Source organism: Schistocerca piceifrons, chromosome 5 (genome assembly GCF_021461385.2).
Source record: "Schistocerca piceifrons isolate TAMUIC-IGC-003096 chromosome 5, iqSchPice1.1, whole genome shotgun sequence".
Taxonomy (NCBI): Eukaryota; Metazoa; Arthropoda; class Insecta; order Orthoptera; family Acrididae; genus Schistocerca; species Schistocerca piceifrons.
This window is the reverse complement of record NC_060142.1, coordinates 580,514,712-580,531,338: the sequence shown is the minus strand read 5'-3', so window position 1 is coordinate 580,531,338 and position 16,627 is coordinate 580,514,712. Positions and strand designations below refer to the sequence as shown.

At 42.3% G+C, this 16,627-nt stretch overlaps 1 protein-coding gene across 1 annotated transcript in view; it reads right to left on the bottom strand.

Annotated features, from left to right (window-relative positions):
- Positions 1-4,338: 4,338 nt before the first annotated feature.
- LOC124798498 (COP9 signalosome complex subunit 8) overlaps positions 4,339-16,627 on the bottom strand; it is a 28,609-nt gene continuing 16,320 nt past the window's right edge. Inside the window, 5 exon segments of the mRNA XM_047261936.1 lie at positions 4,339-4,571; positions 4,574-4,676; positions 4,679-4,722; positions 4,850-4,886; positions 4,888-5,029. Of these exon segments, the coding sequence (XP_047117892.1) occupies positions 4,471-4,571; positions 4,574-4,676; positions 4,679-4,722; positions 4,850-4,886; positions 4,888-5,029 (427 nt within the window). The 3' untranslated portion in view covers positions 4,339-4,470.

Sequence of the window (16,627 nt, the reverse complement as noted above, 5' to 3'; positions counted from 1 at the left end):
GCCTCATCAGGAAAGAGGGAAGGAGAGGGAAAGACGAAAGGATGTGGGTTTTAAGGGAGAGGGTAAGGAGTCATTCCAATCCCGGGAGCGGAAAGACTTACCTTAGGGGGAAAAAAGGACGGGTATACACTCGCACACACACACATATCCATCCACACATATACAGACACAGGCAGACATATTTAAAGATAAAGAGTTTGGGCAGAGATGTCAGTCGAGGCAGAAGTGCAGAGGCAAAGATGTTGTTGAATGACAGGTGAGGTATGAGTGGCGGCAACTTGAAATTAGCGGAGATTGAGGCCTGGTGGATAACGGGAAGAGAGGATATATTGAAGAGCAAGTTCCCATCTCCGGAGTTCGGATAGGTTGGTGGTAGTGGGAAGTATCCAGATAACCCGGACGGTGTAACACTGTGCCAAGATGTGCTGGCCGTGCACCAAGGCATGTTTAGCCACAGGGTGATCCTCATTACCAACAAACACTGTCTGCCTGTGTCCATTCATGCGAATGGACAGTTTGTTGCTGGTCATTCCCACATAGAATGCGTCACAGTGTAGGCAGGTCAGTTGGTAGATCACGTGGGTGCTTTCACACGTGGCTCTGCCTTTGATTGTGTACACCTTCCGGGTTATAGGACTGGAGTAGGTGGTGGTGGGAGGGTGCATGGGACAGGTTTTACACCGGGGGCGGTTACAAGGGTAGGAGCCAGAGGGTAGGGAAGGTGGTTTGGGGATTTCATAGGGATGAACTAAGAGGATACGAAGGTTAGGTGGACGGCGGAAAGACACTCTTGGTGGAGTGGGGAGGATTTCATGCCAACCGCAAATTAGAACAGCATGCCACCCTTCACCTCAAAAAACTATCCAATCTCCGGGTTTCCCACCTCCGGAAAGGCAACTCACTCACCCTTCACAACCTTTCCAGCAAACCTCAACCACCTCTCATTGCACACAAACCCAGTCTCTCCCATCTACTCAGTCTCCCACTTCCAGCTTCACTCCCTCCAAAACCTCAAAATTCCAATCAACACAATCTGGCACCACACACACCCTAATTCAGTAGTTAACCTTTCCTCCAAACTTCTCTCCCAATCCGAAACCTCTGTCCTATCCAAAGGCCTCACCTTCAGCCCCACTCCCAGATTCAACCAAACAGCCCTCGTCAAAGATTTACTGTCCTACACTCGTACTCTCTGCTGGAAGTATCACTTTGCCACGAAGAAAAATGATCCTAATCCTACCCCTAATGATCCAACTCCCCATGACACTATCCAAATTGAACCCTGCCTGGAACAGTTCCGTCCTCTGTCACAGCGGGACCCACCTCCTCTTCCTCAAAATCACCCTCTCCAAACCTTCCAGGAATTTCTGACTTCCAGCCTTGCCTCTCAATCCTTCTTAAAAAACCTTAATCCTACTCCCAACATCACCACTGCTGAAGCCCAGGCTATCCGTGATCTGAAGGCTGACCGGTCCATCGTCATTCTTCCGGCGGACAAGGGTTCCACGACCGTGGTACTTGATCGTCGGGAGTATGTGGCTGAGGGGCTGCGTCAGCTTTCAGACAACACCACATACAAAGTTTGCCAAGGTAACCCCATTCCTGATGTCCAGGCGGAGCTTCAAGGATCCTCAGAACCTTAGGCCCCCCTACAAAACCTTTCACCTGACTCCATCAACCTCCTGACCCACCGACACCCCGCACCCCTACCTTCTTCCTAAAACTCACAAACCCAAACATACCGGCCCGCCCCATTGTAGCTGGGTTACCAAGCCCCCCACAGAACGTATCTCTGCCTACGTAGATCAACACCTTCAGCCCATTACGTTGCAGTCTCCCATCCTTCATCAAAGACACCAACCACTTTCTCGAACGCCTGGAATCCTTACACAATCCGTTACCCCCTGAAACCATCCTTGTAACCATTGATGCCACTTCCTTATACACAAATATCCCGCACGTTCCAGGGCCTCGCTGTGATGGAGCACTTCATTTCACGCCGATCACCTGCCACCCTACCTAAAACCTCTTTCCTCATTACCTTAGCCAGCTTCATCCTGACCCACAACTTCTTCACTTTGAAGGCCAGACATACCAACAATTATAGGGAACAGCCATGGGTACCAGGATGGGTCCCCTTCGTACGGCAACCTATTCAGAGTCGCCTTAGAGGAAGCCTTCTTGGTTACCCAGGCCTGCCAACCCAAAGTTTGGTACAGATTTATTGATGACATCTTCATGATCTGGACTCACAGTGAAGAAGAACTCCAGAATTTCCTCTCCAACCTCAACTCCTTTGGTTCCATCAGATTCACCTGGTCCTACTCCAAATCCCATGCCACTTTCCTTGATGATGACCTCCACCTGTCCCAATGGCCAGCTTCACACGTCCGTCCACATCAAACCCACCAACAAGCAACAGTACCTCCATTACGGCAGCTGCCACCCATTCCACATCAAACGGTCCCTTCCCTACAGGCTAGGTCTTTCGTGGCAAACGAATCTGCTCCAGTCTGGAATCCCTGAAGCATTACACCAACAACCTGACAACAGCTTTCGCATCCCGCAACTACCCTCCCGACCTGGTACAGAAGCAAACAACTAGAGCCACTTCCTCATCCTCTCAAACCCAGAACCTCCCACAGAAGAACCACAAAAAGTGCTCCACTTGTGACAGGATACTTTCCGGGACTGGATCAGATTCTGAATGTGGCTCTCCAGCAGGGATACGACTTCCTCAAATCCTGCCCTGAAATGAGATCCATCCTTCATGAAATCCTCCCCATTCCACCAAGAGTGTCTTTCCGCCGTTCCACCTAACCTTCGTAACCTGTTAGTTCATCCCTATGAAATCCCCCAAACCACCTTCCCTACCCTCTGGCTCCTACCCTTGTAACCGCCCCCGGTGTAAAACCTGTCCCATGCACCCTCCCACCACCACCTACTCCAGTCCTGTAACCTGGAAGGTGTACATGATCAAAGGCAGAGCCACGTGTGAAAAGCACCCACGTGATCTACCAACTGACCTGCCTACACTGTGACGCATTCTATGTGGGAATGACCAGCAACAAATTGTCCATTCGCATGAATGGACACAGGCAGACAGTGTTTGTTGGTAATGAGGGATCACCCCTGTGGCTAAACATGCCTTGGTGCACGGCCAGCACATCTTGGCACAGTGTTACACCGTCCGGGTTATCTGGATACTTCCCACTAACACCAACCTATCCGAAACTCCGGAGATTGGAACTTGCTCTTCAATATATCCTCCTCTTCCCATTATCCACCAGGCCTCAATCTCCGCTAATTTCAAGTTGCCGCCAATCATACCTCACCTGTCATTCAACATCATCTTTGCCTCTGCACTTCTGCCTCGACTGACATCTCTGCCCAAACTCTTTGTCTTTAAATATGTCTGCTTGTGTCTGTATATGTGTGGATGGATGTGTGTGTGTGGCGCGAGTGTATACCCATCCTTTTTTTCCCCCGAAGGTAAGTCTTTCCGCTCCCGGGATTGGAATGACTCCTTACCCTCTCCCTTAGAACCCACATCCTTTCGTCTTTCCCTCTCCTTCCCTCTTTCCTGACGAAGCGACCATTGGTTGCGAAAGCTTGAATTTTGTGTGTATGTATGTGTTTGTTTGTGTTTCTATCGACCTGCCAGCACTTTCGTTATGGTAACTCACATCATCTGTGTTTTTAGATATATTTTTCCCACGTGGAAAATAAATAAATAAAAATATATATTATATATATATATAAAAAATTCCCTTCTTAAGCAATGCCTACAATATAAGAACAACACCCTCTCCAAATTTCTATCGTTAGCAGTTTGGGATGGGCAAATGATCAGTCAGTCAGTCAAGACATTGCCTTTTATATACACAGAATTACTGTTAGTGATGTTGCTCAGTAAGTGTCAGATTTCAAATACAAAGGTCCAGGGTTCAATACTCGATCACTCCAAAATTTTTTCCTATGAATTCTCACTCCTTTCATCTCTAGTAATAATTTGTTCATGTGGCAAATATCAAGCAAGTTAGGACTCCGTGTTAAACTGTAGTTTCCTCATTTCTGGGTAAGAGGAATGCAAGGGCATACCAGTTCCCACAGGACCATGCCCAGTACCAGCACAGTGAGTTTTTCAATTAACTTGCAAGGTTGATGACCATTTTTATTGTAGTAAGATGAGACTCACTTGTTAACAACAATTAATAAATCTTGTCAATAAATTCCAAGATAATGTTTTTATTGTATGCTTTGTTATCTTTAATACTATCAGGAAATAAATGAGTATTCTTCGCAAGCTATTTGAGAACAACAAGTAATACCACCAAGTAAAACAATCAGGACCACTTTTCTTCACATGAAAACACTGCAAACAGAAAACTGTTATTACAGTTTATTATAAAATATGTACAGAAATCACATTTTTTATGTGGGGCCCCTATTAACATAGGTTCCAAAGTTCTAGTTTTCAAGAAATGAAACATATTCTGTTAATTTGTAAAGCTGATCTTCACTCGAACTAATATAGTTGAGCTCTTCCTTTGGTCGACAAGGATTGACCAACGAGCAGACTCGTCCACCTGCCAGCCCTGTTCCAATGCTGCCTGTGCAGCCTGTTCAGCTGTCATCCCAACAAAGGCTGCCAGGTCGTCCAAACTGATAGAGGAGGTATGCATGAGGACACCAAGTGCACAGCCCTTTTACGAACATTATCTGTGAAAAAATGTTTAATGACAAATTTTGGTCACTTTTCAAATGAAAGAACATATGAGTCGAAAGAATAGATGTGAAAAACCACTGCCTACAACTGGCAATCAGAATGAAGACACACAAAACTCACCATGTAAAGCACGCATTATCTGAGATACATTCTCTGAACCATTCTGAATTCAGAGCAGCATATACTCCTGGGAAATCTCGTTGCCACATTTTCTGCCCAACTTTCCATATCAGTGTCAGTTCTGCATTACTACCTTTTATGGGCTGTGGAATCCTCTTCCACAAATATTTTGCATTGCATCTGTAACATGAAAATCAGCAGTAAAATATAGTAATGTCATTATAATTTTGCGTGTGTGTGTGTGTGTGTGTGTGGTGTGTGTGTGTGTGTGTGTGTGTGTGTGTGTATGGGGGTGGGGACGAGGAGTTACGAACAGTTTTAACAACACAGAAGCAGAAAATATAGATCTGTTACTCTAATTGTAGAACATGCATTTTCAAAACTTAGAACTATTAACATCGAGAGACAATTGTTCATTAATTGAGAACAAACACTACATACAAAAGAATCTCTATTCTAACCTTAATTTGTGCACAGTTTTGATGAAGTATGTAGTCTCTTTTTAATCATAAGAGGGATTACAAATATACTCATATATTCAGTGATGTACTTAAATTTCTTCCTAACAGTTCATAATGTTGCAAGAATGCAAGAAGAAGGTACTATTAGAACTGGTTGGAACAAGTGAAGATGAGCAACAGCTTCTACAGGATAATTAAACTGGATGAATAAAAATTCTAATCACCAAACGGTGGCAGAACAGACAGATAAAAGAAGTTTGTAATTAAGCAAGCTTTTGGAGTCAGTGGCTCCTTCTTCAGGCCAAAGGGTTAAAAGGAGGAAGAGGAGTGAAGGAAAAGGACTGAAGAGATCTATGCAAAGGAGAAGATTTTGGGAAATCACCCAGAACTGTGGGTCAGGGGATACTTACCGCCACAGGATGAGACGGAAAGACTGATTATTGGGGACTGCATCGGACGAGATTTGAAAACCTGAGAGCTTCAAGGTGGAAGACAGGGTAATATGCAGGCCAGAGATTGCTGCTTAAACGTTATGCATGAGTTAACAAGAGTGAAAAGCTAAGTGAATTGTATGCTACAACAGGTGGGGAGGGTGTGTGTGTGTGTGTGTGTGGGGGGGGGGGGGGGGGGGGGGGAAGAAGTGGTAAGGACAATGAAAGGCGTAGAAAACTAAAACAGAGTGAAGAAAAGACTAAAACAGAGTGAAAAAAAGACTAATTATTGTGAAGAAGTGATGAGACATAGAATGTTGTTGTTGTTGTTGTTGTTGTTGTTGTTGTGGTCTTCAGTCCTGAGACTGGTTTGATGCAGCTCTCCATGCTATTCTATCCTGTGCAAGCTTCTTCATCTCACCAGTACTTACTGCAACCTACATCCTTCTGAATCTGCTTAGTGTATTCATCTCTTGGTCTCCCTCTATAATTTTTACCCTCCACAGTTCCCTGCAATGCTAAATTTGTGATCCCTTGATGCCTCAGAACATGTCCTACCAACCGATCTCTTCTTCTCGTCAAGTTGTGCCCACAAACTCCTCTTCTCCCCAATTATATTCAATACCTCCTCATTAGTTATGTGATCTACCCATCTAATCTTCAGCATTCTTCTGTAGCACCACATTTCGAAAGCTTCTATTCTCTTCTTGTCCAAACTATTTATTGTCCATGTTTCATTCTCATACATGGCTACACTCCATACCAAATACTTTCAGAAACAACTTCCTAACACTTAAATCTATACTCAATGTTAACAAATTTCTCTTCTTCAGAAATGCTTTCCTTGCCATTGCCCAGTCTACATTTTATATCCTCTCTACTTTGACCATCATCAGTTATTTTGCTCCCCAATAGCAAAACTCCTTTACTACTTTAAGTATCTCATTACCTAATCTAATTCCCTCAGCATCACCCAACTTAATTCAACTACATCCCATTATCCTCGTTTTGCTTTTGTTGATGTTCATTTTATATCCTCCTTTCAAAACACTGTCCATTCCATTCAGATGTTCTTCCAATTCCTTTGATGTCTCTGACAGAATTACAATGTCATCAGCGAACCTCAAAGTTTTTATTTCTTCTCCATGGATTTTAATACCTACTCCGAACTTTTCTTTTGTTTCCTTTACTGCTTGCTCAATATACAGAATTGAATAACATCGGGGAGAGGCTACAGCCCTGTCTCACTCCCTTCCCAACCGCTGATTTCCTTTCATGCCCCTCGACTCTTATAACTGCCATATGCCTTTCTGTACAAATTGTAAATAGCCTTTTGCTCCCTTTATTTTACCCCTGCCAACTTTAGAATTTGAAAGAGAGTATTCCAGTCAACATTGTCAAAAGCTTTCTCTACGTCTACAAATGCTAGAAACATAGGTTTGCCTTTCTTTAACCTATTTTCTAAGATAAGTCGTAGTGTCAGTACTGCCTAACGTGTTCCAACATTTCTCTGGAATCCAAACTGATCTTCTCTGAGATTGGCTTCTATCAGTTTTTCAATTCGTCTGTAAAGAATTCGCATTAGTATTTTGCAGCTGTGACTTAAACTGATAGTTCGGTAATTTTCACATCTGTCAACCCCTGCTTTCTTTGGGACTGGAATTATTATATTCTTCTTGAAGTCTGAGGGTATTTTGCCTGTCTTATACATCCTGCTCACCAGATGGTAGAGTTTTGTCAGGGACTGGCTCTCCCAAGGCCGCCAGTAGTTCCAATGGACTGTTGTCTACTCCCGTGGCCTTGTTTCTACTTAGGACTTTCAGTGCTCTGTCAAACTCTTCACGCAGTATCATCTCTCCCATTTCATGTAGATGTAGATCTTCATCCACCATCCTCTTCCATTTCCATAATATTGTCCTCAAGTACATCACCCTTGTATAGACCCTCTATATACTCCTTCACACCTTTCTGCTTTCCCTTCTTTGCTTAGAACTGGGTTTCCTTCTGAGCTCTTGATGTTCATGCAAGTGGCTCTCTTTTCTGCAAAGGTCTCTTTAATTCTCCTGTAGGCAGTATCTATCTTACCTCTAGTGAGACAAGCCTCTACATCCTTACATTTGTCCTCTAGCCATCCATGCTTAGCCATTTTGCACTTCCTGTCGATCTCATTTTTGAGATGTTTGTATTCCTTTTTTCCTGCTTCATTTACTGTGTTTTTATATTTTCTCCTTTTATCAATTAAATTCAGTATCTCTTCTGTTACCAAGGATTTCTACCAGCCCTCATCTTTTTACCTACTTGATCCTCTGCTGCCTTCACTACTTCATCCCTCAGAGCTACCCATTCTTCTTCTACTGTATTTCTTTCCCCCATTCTTGTCAATTGTTCCCTTATGCTCTCCCTGAAACTCTGCAACCTCTGGTTTTTGTCAGGTTTAATCCATGTACCATCTCCTTAAATTCCCACCTTTTTGCAATTTCTTCAATTTTAATCTACAGTTCATAACCCAATAGATTGTGGTCAGAGTCCACATCTGCCCCTGGAAATGTCTTATAATTTAATACCTGGTTCCCTAAATCTCTGTCTTACCATTATATAATCTATCTGATACCTTCTAGGTATCTCGAGGATTCTTCCATGTGTACAAACAACCTTCTTTTATGATTCTTGAACCAAGTGTTAGCTATGATTAAGTTATGCTCTGTGCAAAATTCTACCAGACGGCTCCCTCTTTCATTTCTTACCCCCAATCCAATATTCACCTACTATGTTTCCTTCTCTCCCTTTTCCTACTGTTGAATTCCAGTCACGGCATTACCCCTATTTGATTTTGTATTTATAACCCTGTATTCACCTGACCAAAAGTCTTGTTTTTTCCTGCCACCGGAACTTCACTAATTCCCACTATATCTAACTTTAACCTATCCATTTCCCTTTTTAAATTTTCTAACCTACCTGCCCGATTAAGGGATCTGACATTCCACGTTCCGATCTGTAGAATGCCAGTTTTCTTTCTCCTGATAACGACGCCCTCTTGAGTAGTCCCCGCCCGGAGATCCGAATGGGGGACTATTTTACCTCCAGAGTATTTTACCCAAGAAGACGCCGTCATCATTTAACCATACCGTAAAGCTGCATGCCCTTGGGAAAAATTACGGCTGTAGTTTCCCCTTGCTTTCAGCCGTTCGCAGTACCCAGCACAGCAAGGCTGTTTTGGTTAGTGTTACAAGGCCATATCAGTCAATCATCCAGACTGTTGCCCCTGCAACTACTGAAAAGGCTGCTGCCCCTCTTCAGGAACCACATGCTTATCTGGCCTCTCAACAGATACCCCTCCCTTGTGGTTGCACCTACGGTACGGCCATCTGTATCGCTGAGGCTTGCAAGCCCCATGAACCATGGACCTTGCCACTGAGACAGAAGAAATTAACGTAAATTAGGGCCAGGTGGGTGGCGAGAGAACCAAGGACATGTTGTAGTGCTAGTTCCCACCTGCGGAGTTCTGAGAAACTGGTGTCTGGGGGGAAGAATCCAGATGGCGCGTATGGCAAACAGGCACCGAGGTTACAATTGTCATGTCATAGAGCATGCTCTCCAACAGAATATTGCGTGTTGCCAGTTATACACCCTCTGCTTATGCCCGTTGGCATAATTACGACCAAATTATCAATTGGGGCGAATGGGCATAGGCAGAGGGTGTATACTAGCAACACCAATATTCTGTTGTAGAGCATGCCCTACGACATGACAATCGTGACCTGTTTCAAAATGACAATTGTGACTTGTTTCACCATGACAATCGTGACCTGTTTCATCACACGCACCATCTGGATTCTTCCCCCAGACACCAGTTTCTCAGAACTCTACATGTGGAACTAGCACTACAACATGTCCTTGGTTCACATTTCCCACCTCGCCTTAATTTATATTAATTTCTACTGTCTCAGCATTTCTTCACAGTAACTACTCTTTTCTTCACTCCATTTTAGCATTCTACCATCTTTCATTGTCTTACATGTCTATTTTTCACCACCTTCTCCCACTTCTGTTGCGTACAATGCACTTCTCACTCTCATGAACTCGTGCACAATGTTTTAGTAGTAATCTCACATAGTTTTTGTTCTAAACGATGATACGTATCTACTGTGGTGTTACATACCACTCTGAAAGAGTGGTGTGCAGCCCTACATATACCCATGCTGACAAATGATACATGTAGGGAAAAGGGGGGAGAATTAAGATAAAGCAAATTATTTTATAGGAAAGCCCACCTCTGTGCAGATTTATTATTGATTTTCATGTGGAAAATTTTCAACCCACGGGATTACACATCTCCAAGATGGGACAGCTATCATAGTTACTCTGTGAGGAAGTATAGAGCTATGTATACACTTCGTGGAACACTATCCCACATTGGAGTAGTGTAATGTTCCAGGAACAAAAGAAACAAACAAAACAACGACTGCATTCTTTGCAGAACCAAATGAGTTAATTTGTTATTTTGATCAGTCATTCTGAACTGTCAAGTCTCACCTTATTTCTGATTCTGTTGAACTTGTTCTTAACTTTGAGATGAAGATTAAAGTACAGGGACTATTAAAAAGATTAATATATTTTTTAAGGAAAACCGGGTTACCTCCTGTAAACAGAAAAATATTGGTCTACCAAGGGTACCACATGCAACCATGGAGAGGGTAAGACAAAATATTGTATGCAGGCCATATCAAACCTCAAGGAATATCAAAAACATCAAATATCCAAGAATTTCATCTTCCAACAAGATGGGGCACATCTTCATAGAAGCACTGATGTTTGTCACTACCTAAATGACAAACTACCACATCGCTATCGCTGGACTGGACAGAGCAGTGAACATGATGTGGCTCTATTCTTTTGCCCCCCCCCCCCCTCCCTCCCCCCCCCCAACTGCCTAATACCTCGTGACTTTTTCCTTTGAGCTGTGGAACAAACTTGACTACTGTTTGCATGTTGTTGTACGACCAGAGGAATTTTGTGATTTCATGTTTCCATTGATGCAACAGTCATATTTGTACCTGTTATACTCTGCAAAATATAGAACTGTGAAAACAAACGAATCATTTACAGTAACCATTTATTTGCTATAGGAAAATTACTGTATTTGTTCTGAACAATACACGACACGTATTTATGAACAGTGTCAACACATTTATTCAAGAAAAGCACTACTTGTTCTACGATATTTTCTTCCACCGTATACTGCATAATCAAGTGAAGAAGACAAACTGTTCCATCCACTGTCAACTAAGCAACTGAAGACAAGCACAATAATACGTAGTGTTCACTGCTCAAGAGAAACTGCAACTTCGAAATACAACAAGAACAATATATTCTAATCATAACGTCAGGATGCAAAGCAAAATATCATCAGAAGAGGTCAGAAATTGAGACAGTGCTAAGAATAACCAGGGACTGAAATTGTTTAAGAAGAAGAATATATTCTGAGCAAGGACTTATTGGAAAATAGTGCATTCAGAATAGGTATGATGCTCCCGTTTTAGGCAGATACTTTATATCAACAAAAAGTTGTAATTTAAGAATACGTTAAGGATGAAGTTTTCTCAAAGAGACTTTTCTCTCTCTTTTTTTAAAAAAAAAGAGAAGTCATCTTATACTCCAGTGCTCTTGACAATTAAATAGCTGAGAAGAATACATGATAATTAGTTTTAAACACACACACACACACACACACACACACACACACACACACACACACACACAGAGAGAGAGAGAGAGAGAGAGAGAGAGAGAGAGAGAGAGAGAGAAGGGGGGGGGACAATGGGTTTCCAGAATTCTTTTTTACTATGTTCAGTTAAGATAGTGCATCTACTTAAAAATCTTGGTCCACCATGGCACCAGCCGGTAACAGAGTGGGCTTGTGAAAATGGGGATAGCAGTTCCATGACAGAGTGACCCGAGCTGACAGCAGAGGTATACAACTGCCAGCTGGCTCTTTAAAGAGTTGTCACAGTTGGCGACAAGGAAGTGATAGGTTCACTGGAAAGTAGTCACCAACACAACCATCATCATGCAATGACCATTGTAGCAAAGCTCCAAATTGAGGGAAGAGACTGTAAGGCTGACAGCTGAAAAGATGCTGTGGGCAGCTCTAACATTCTGTTAGGGGGACACAGTGAGGGGGGACAGGTCAAGACTGGAAGGAAGTGGGTCAATCTGTAGGCCCTTACCAAACGGAGCAGCACTTCCCCAATGGGAGTAGTGTGCATCGAAATCCCCAAGAAGTAGAAAAAGGGGAGAGGGGGCAACTGTTGGATTAAGGTAGTTATCTGAAGACAGTGAATAGTCCTCCTTAGAGATGGATCAATGTTACAAATGGCAATCACTGGGGTCATCTGCAGTCACACTGCTGTTGCTACCAATGTGATATGGGAGGAATCCACTCGCTGATGACATCTGTGCAAACCAGCTTAAAGACCTCTCCAGATGCTCTTTCGGGGCCAATATGGTTCTGACAGAGTGCATGGTAAACTCAAAAGAGCTGGAGAATGGTCATCACTGAACTGTGTGTCTTAGAGAGCAACATACATTGCAGAACAAGAGGAAATTAGCAGTTGTTCTCGCAGATGACTGCAGTCCTCTGCCAAGAGTAGTAGTTTTTCTCTTTCACAAGTTTTGGTGGTCCAGAATCTTGCGAGGACTTATTCGATCTGGGTGTAGGAACAAATGAAGAGACAGCAGTCCTGGTTCCAAGGGCCATGGCTCCTTTAGCCACTGATTGGTGTTGGGTTGCTGATCTGTGGAGGTCTGGGGAGACCATTCACAACAGGGAGCCCTGTCACCTGTAGATGTCTGAATAGGGTGTTGCTTCTCCAGCTGCGTTGGAGAACCATGAGAAGAGACGGCTTATTACACCTATGATCAAGTTTGTTTGCCGAACTACCAGAGATCAACATTATGGGAGTAAATACTCCAGGCACTGTAGTGGCATTAGTTGATATCACAGACACTGGATACAAACCATCATATTTTTTCCAAGCTTCAAATTGTAAGAAGTGATTTACGGCCTTCAGTTTTGGATTTTGCTTTCCTTGATTAGGGCAGCCTTTGAGGTCGGGGAGGGTAGCCGCCCCCACAACTGACACAGGCAAGTGATAGTGCACATGGTGGATTTTCGTGACATGGCTGGCCACAGTCTCCACAGACTGTGTTGTGCGTACATCAGGAAGACATACAGCTGGAGTGCTGGCATTTAAAGTGTCACATCACGAGTGGGAAATACAGCTCAACATCACAGCACTAAAAAATTATTTTTTACCTTCTCTAGAAGCAAATCCCTCTCAAAAGCAAGGAAGAATGCACTGGTGTCAACCCTGTTGTCTGGTGGGTATTGGTATACACATACACAACTATTCCTGTAGTTCTGCATCCACCTGCAGTGTTAGGTCCCAGTGAAAAATTAATCCCTTTATCATGTTTAGGTTCTTATGGGGTGCTATGGTAACAGTTACATCACCAATGTGTTAAAAAGACAGTAGCTCTTGGGACGTGGAAGATTTTGCCATCTTAATTACGATGGAACGACTGCATAATTTACTAAGGGAAGAGAGAGCACCCAATATGTTTTCAGTGTTCTCCACAAAGAACACTGGCTTAGTAGAGAGAAAGGACTCTCCATTTTTTCGCATACAAACCAGGAACTGAGGCAAGTAAGTGCCTGATAGTTGCCTGGTTTTATTTTCCTCTGATGATGTGGCCAAGTAGAGAAAGTTCCTAGAACAATATGCACTGAATTGTAGTTTATCTGAAGGGACTGCTGGAGCCTCACAGCCATTGGCTGATAATTTTGACACTAAATATCTCCTATGACAACACAAACTTTGTACGAAGGCTCTCCTCACTGGTGCCAGCCAACCAGAGCAAAGGCCACTTGGCATGATGGCCAGTGTTCCAAGTCCTGCTGCCTGGTGCCCCAAAATAGATGGGCATCTACTCCTCAGCCTGTGCAGAGAGGTGACAGCTCGGGCATCAATAGTGCAATTGTTAGTTGGTCAGGGGACTACCACCATACAGGTATCACATGACACCCCATATGGACTGGCTACCACACTGGGTATTGAGTGACTTCTCCACATGTCCCACAGATCCCTTAAAGGCATTTTGAAAAGAAGGAGGTCAAAGCCAGATGTGTGAACCAGACATAAGTTAAATGAAATATGTGGCATAAAATAAAGTGAACAAAGTGGGAAACACCACACTCAACACCTTAAGAGCGAGGTACTTCATCAGCGGGCAATCTGTCCTAGATAATAACTCTGACAAAAGGTATAGTCAGACAGCAAAACTGCAGCACAGAAAAGGAAGAAGTGCTGCAATGACTTGGGGTTCAATGCCCACCATGCACGAACTCATAAAAGAGTGCCCCAGGATGAGGGGGATCCCACCTATAGTAAGGTCAAGAGCAAAAAAAGACCTCTCATCCTGCAGTCTGAGTGACACACCTCGGTTTCTGACCTACGTACTTCAACCTATCCTGCCCTGTGATATGAGGAAGGATCTGAATTCCAAAAGCTAATGATGCAATAATATGTATTTGTCTATTAACTAAGGTGAAAAGCAGCTGATATTTAGCAAATCAACAATAAATGTCATTAATCTCAAGAAAATACATTTGGCTTGAGTAGCAGCCTGAGTTCAGTTCATGAAGTTAATGTGGACCATTATGACCTATAGTTTATAAGTTACACCATTTGTTCCAATGTTCGCCTTACTCATTAATAAATGGTGAAATAAATGTAATTGTACCATTTATCACAGTGTTTCTTATTAAATGTATGAACAATTAAACACCAATGATAAAGGTAGACCTAATGCATTTTATTATGTCAAACCCACAATTAAAAAAGGGACAGCAAATTGTTTTAAAAACTTAAAATAGTCCTGTAGATCTTTTTCTCTTCTAGCAAAACTGTTTTTAATTTCAGAAATGGATGCAATAAACCATAAACATTATTTAGTGGAAAATTGACTTAAATTTTTCTGGGGTTTTGACTATTTAAGATTTTTCACAGGAATTATCCATATTTTCTTAAAATGCAACATAAACCAGTTCTACATCTCAAATTAAATTTAAAAAAATTTTGCCTGGTGGTCTCAACTGCAGAGTACTTTTTGTGATTGAACAGCAGTAAACTAAAGGTAATAAGGCCACAGTAAAACAAGATTTATTGTTGCATGTTTTGTGCTGTGGTTGCTGTTTTGTTTATTCACAGATAATCAAAGTAGCACAAAATATTTAAGATTTTTGTGGCCACTTGATGATGTATTGCCTGTTGGCTTTTGTCTTAGCATCTTTGGTTGACATTTATTTAAAGATTTTTCTGAGGCTTCTTCAGCATGTGTGGCTGGCACTGTCCAAGAATCACCCACTGGTACACTACCAGCAATGGAAAGCAAATCTTCGAAATGGCAGTCATTCCAGCTGGCAAAATGTCAGAAAAATCATTAAACGAACATTGGCCAAATATCCTAAGACAAAAGCCAACAGTCAATGTGTCAATTAAGATAATGTCAATATCCGAGGGTACAACTTCTGAAAGTATAACCGAGAATTATGTAAAATTTACAATTTCCTTAGGAACTGCTAATACAAAAATGCATGATCAGTAAAACTGACAGTGAAAAGAGACGAGTCTGAATATTAATCCAGTTATCCAGCTAGTTAAGAAATTGTTATTCTGTAAGTTCTGTCTGGCATAAATGTATGAATGTGGTTTGGAAATTTCTTGTAATGAAAGTCCAGCACCATAATAGGCTGAAATGGACTTACAGTCTACCAGGCTCTTCTGCTGCATGCTGCAGTTGACAACTTGTTTCTGTCAGTTGTAGCGAATCAGGTGACAGTATAAAATAGCCAATGACAATTGTTGAATCCAACAATTTCTTTCAGTGGAATATACAAATTTATTTGTGTTTGACGAGAAGACTGGGAAGAAAACTAGATGTGCTTACGGACTGACCAGTAAAGTAGCCCGAAGCCTAGGCTGGGTTAGGCTGGAATGTGACAATTTGGTTTAGATCTGGTGAAGCCAACTAATCTCAACACGAAAATACAACTGATGTTAGAGACAGATATGAAGGATTGCCTGAGATATAAGTGTATCATTGCAATAGCCTATGTGCATATTTTATTTCCATTTTTGGCAAAATTTAAAGAGATGTGGTCATATTCTAAACCTAACAGAATAAAATATCAACTAACTTTATTCACAACTATAGCAAATTATGAAAGAGCATTCTGATTGGCTACGGACAACCAACTCAGCATTCAATATATCAACTGTTACTTACATCAGCAGGCAACAGAAAAGCCACGGTCCACAGTAAGTTGACTTTTACCCCATAATACACAAACTATTACCTATATTAAGACATGGACCACAAGGACCAACAGTGCCCATAATACACAAACTATTACCTATATTAAGACATGGACCACAAGGACCAACAGTTACTGAATTGAATATGAAGGTAACAGAAGTAAAGTCTCCATTTTTTCGAACAGGAAACAAAAACAGATTTAACAGGGACTGAGGATATCCCACAACAGCTAGGATCATAAGGGAAGGTCGCTGGAGACCCATGAACTTAAAGAGTTACAAGCATAACAGAAGGGCACACTACGGGACCACGTAAAGTTTACTTTGACCAAAATGTCCAAGGGAAGTGATTAAGAAGATGGCCTCATGACAGCAGGGATAAGCAGATCCTCACAGAGCTAAAATTAAAGTTGTCAGCTGGCATAATATAACTGCAACAGTCGCAGAAGGACGACAAAAGATTGATCAAGCTTATGTACAACTGCACCCACCCTAAAGAGGTGGAATAAT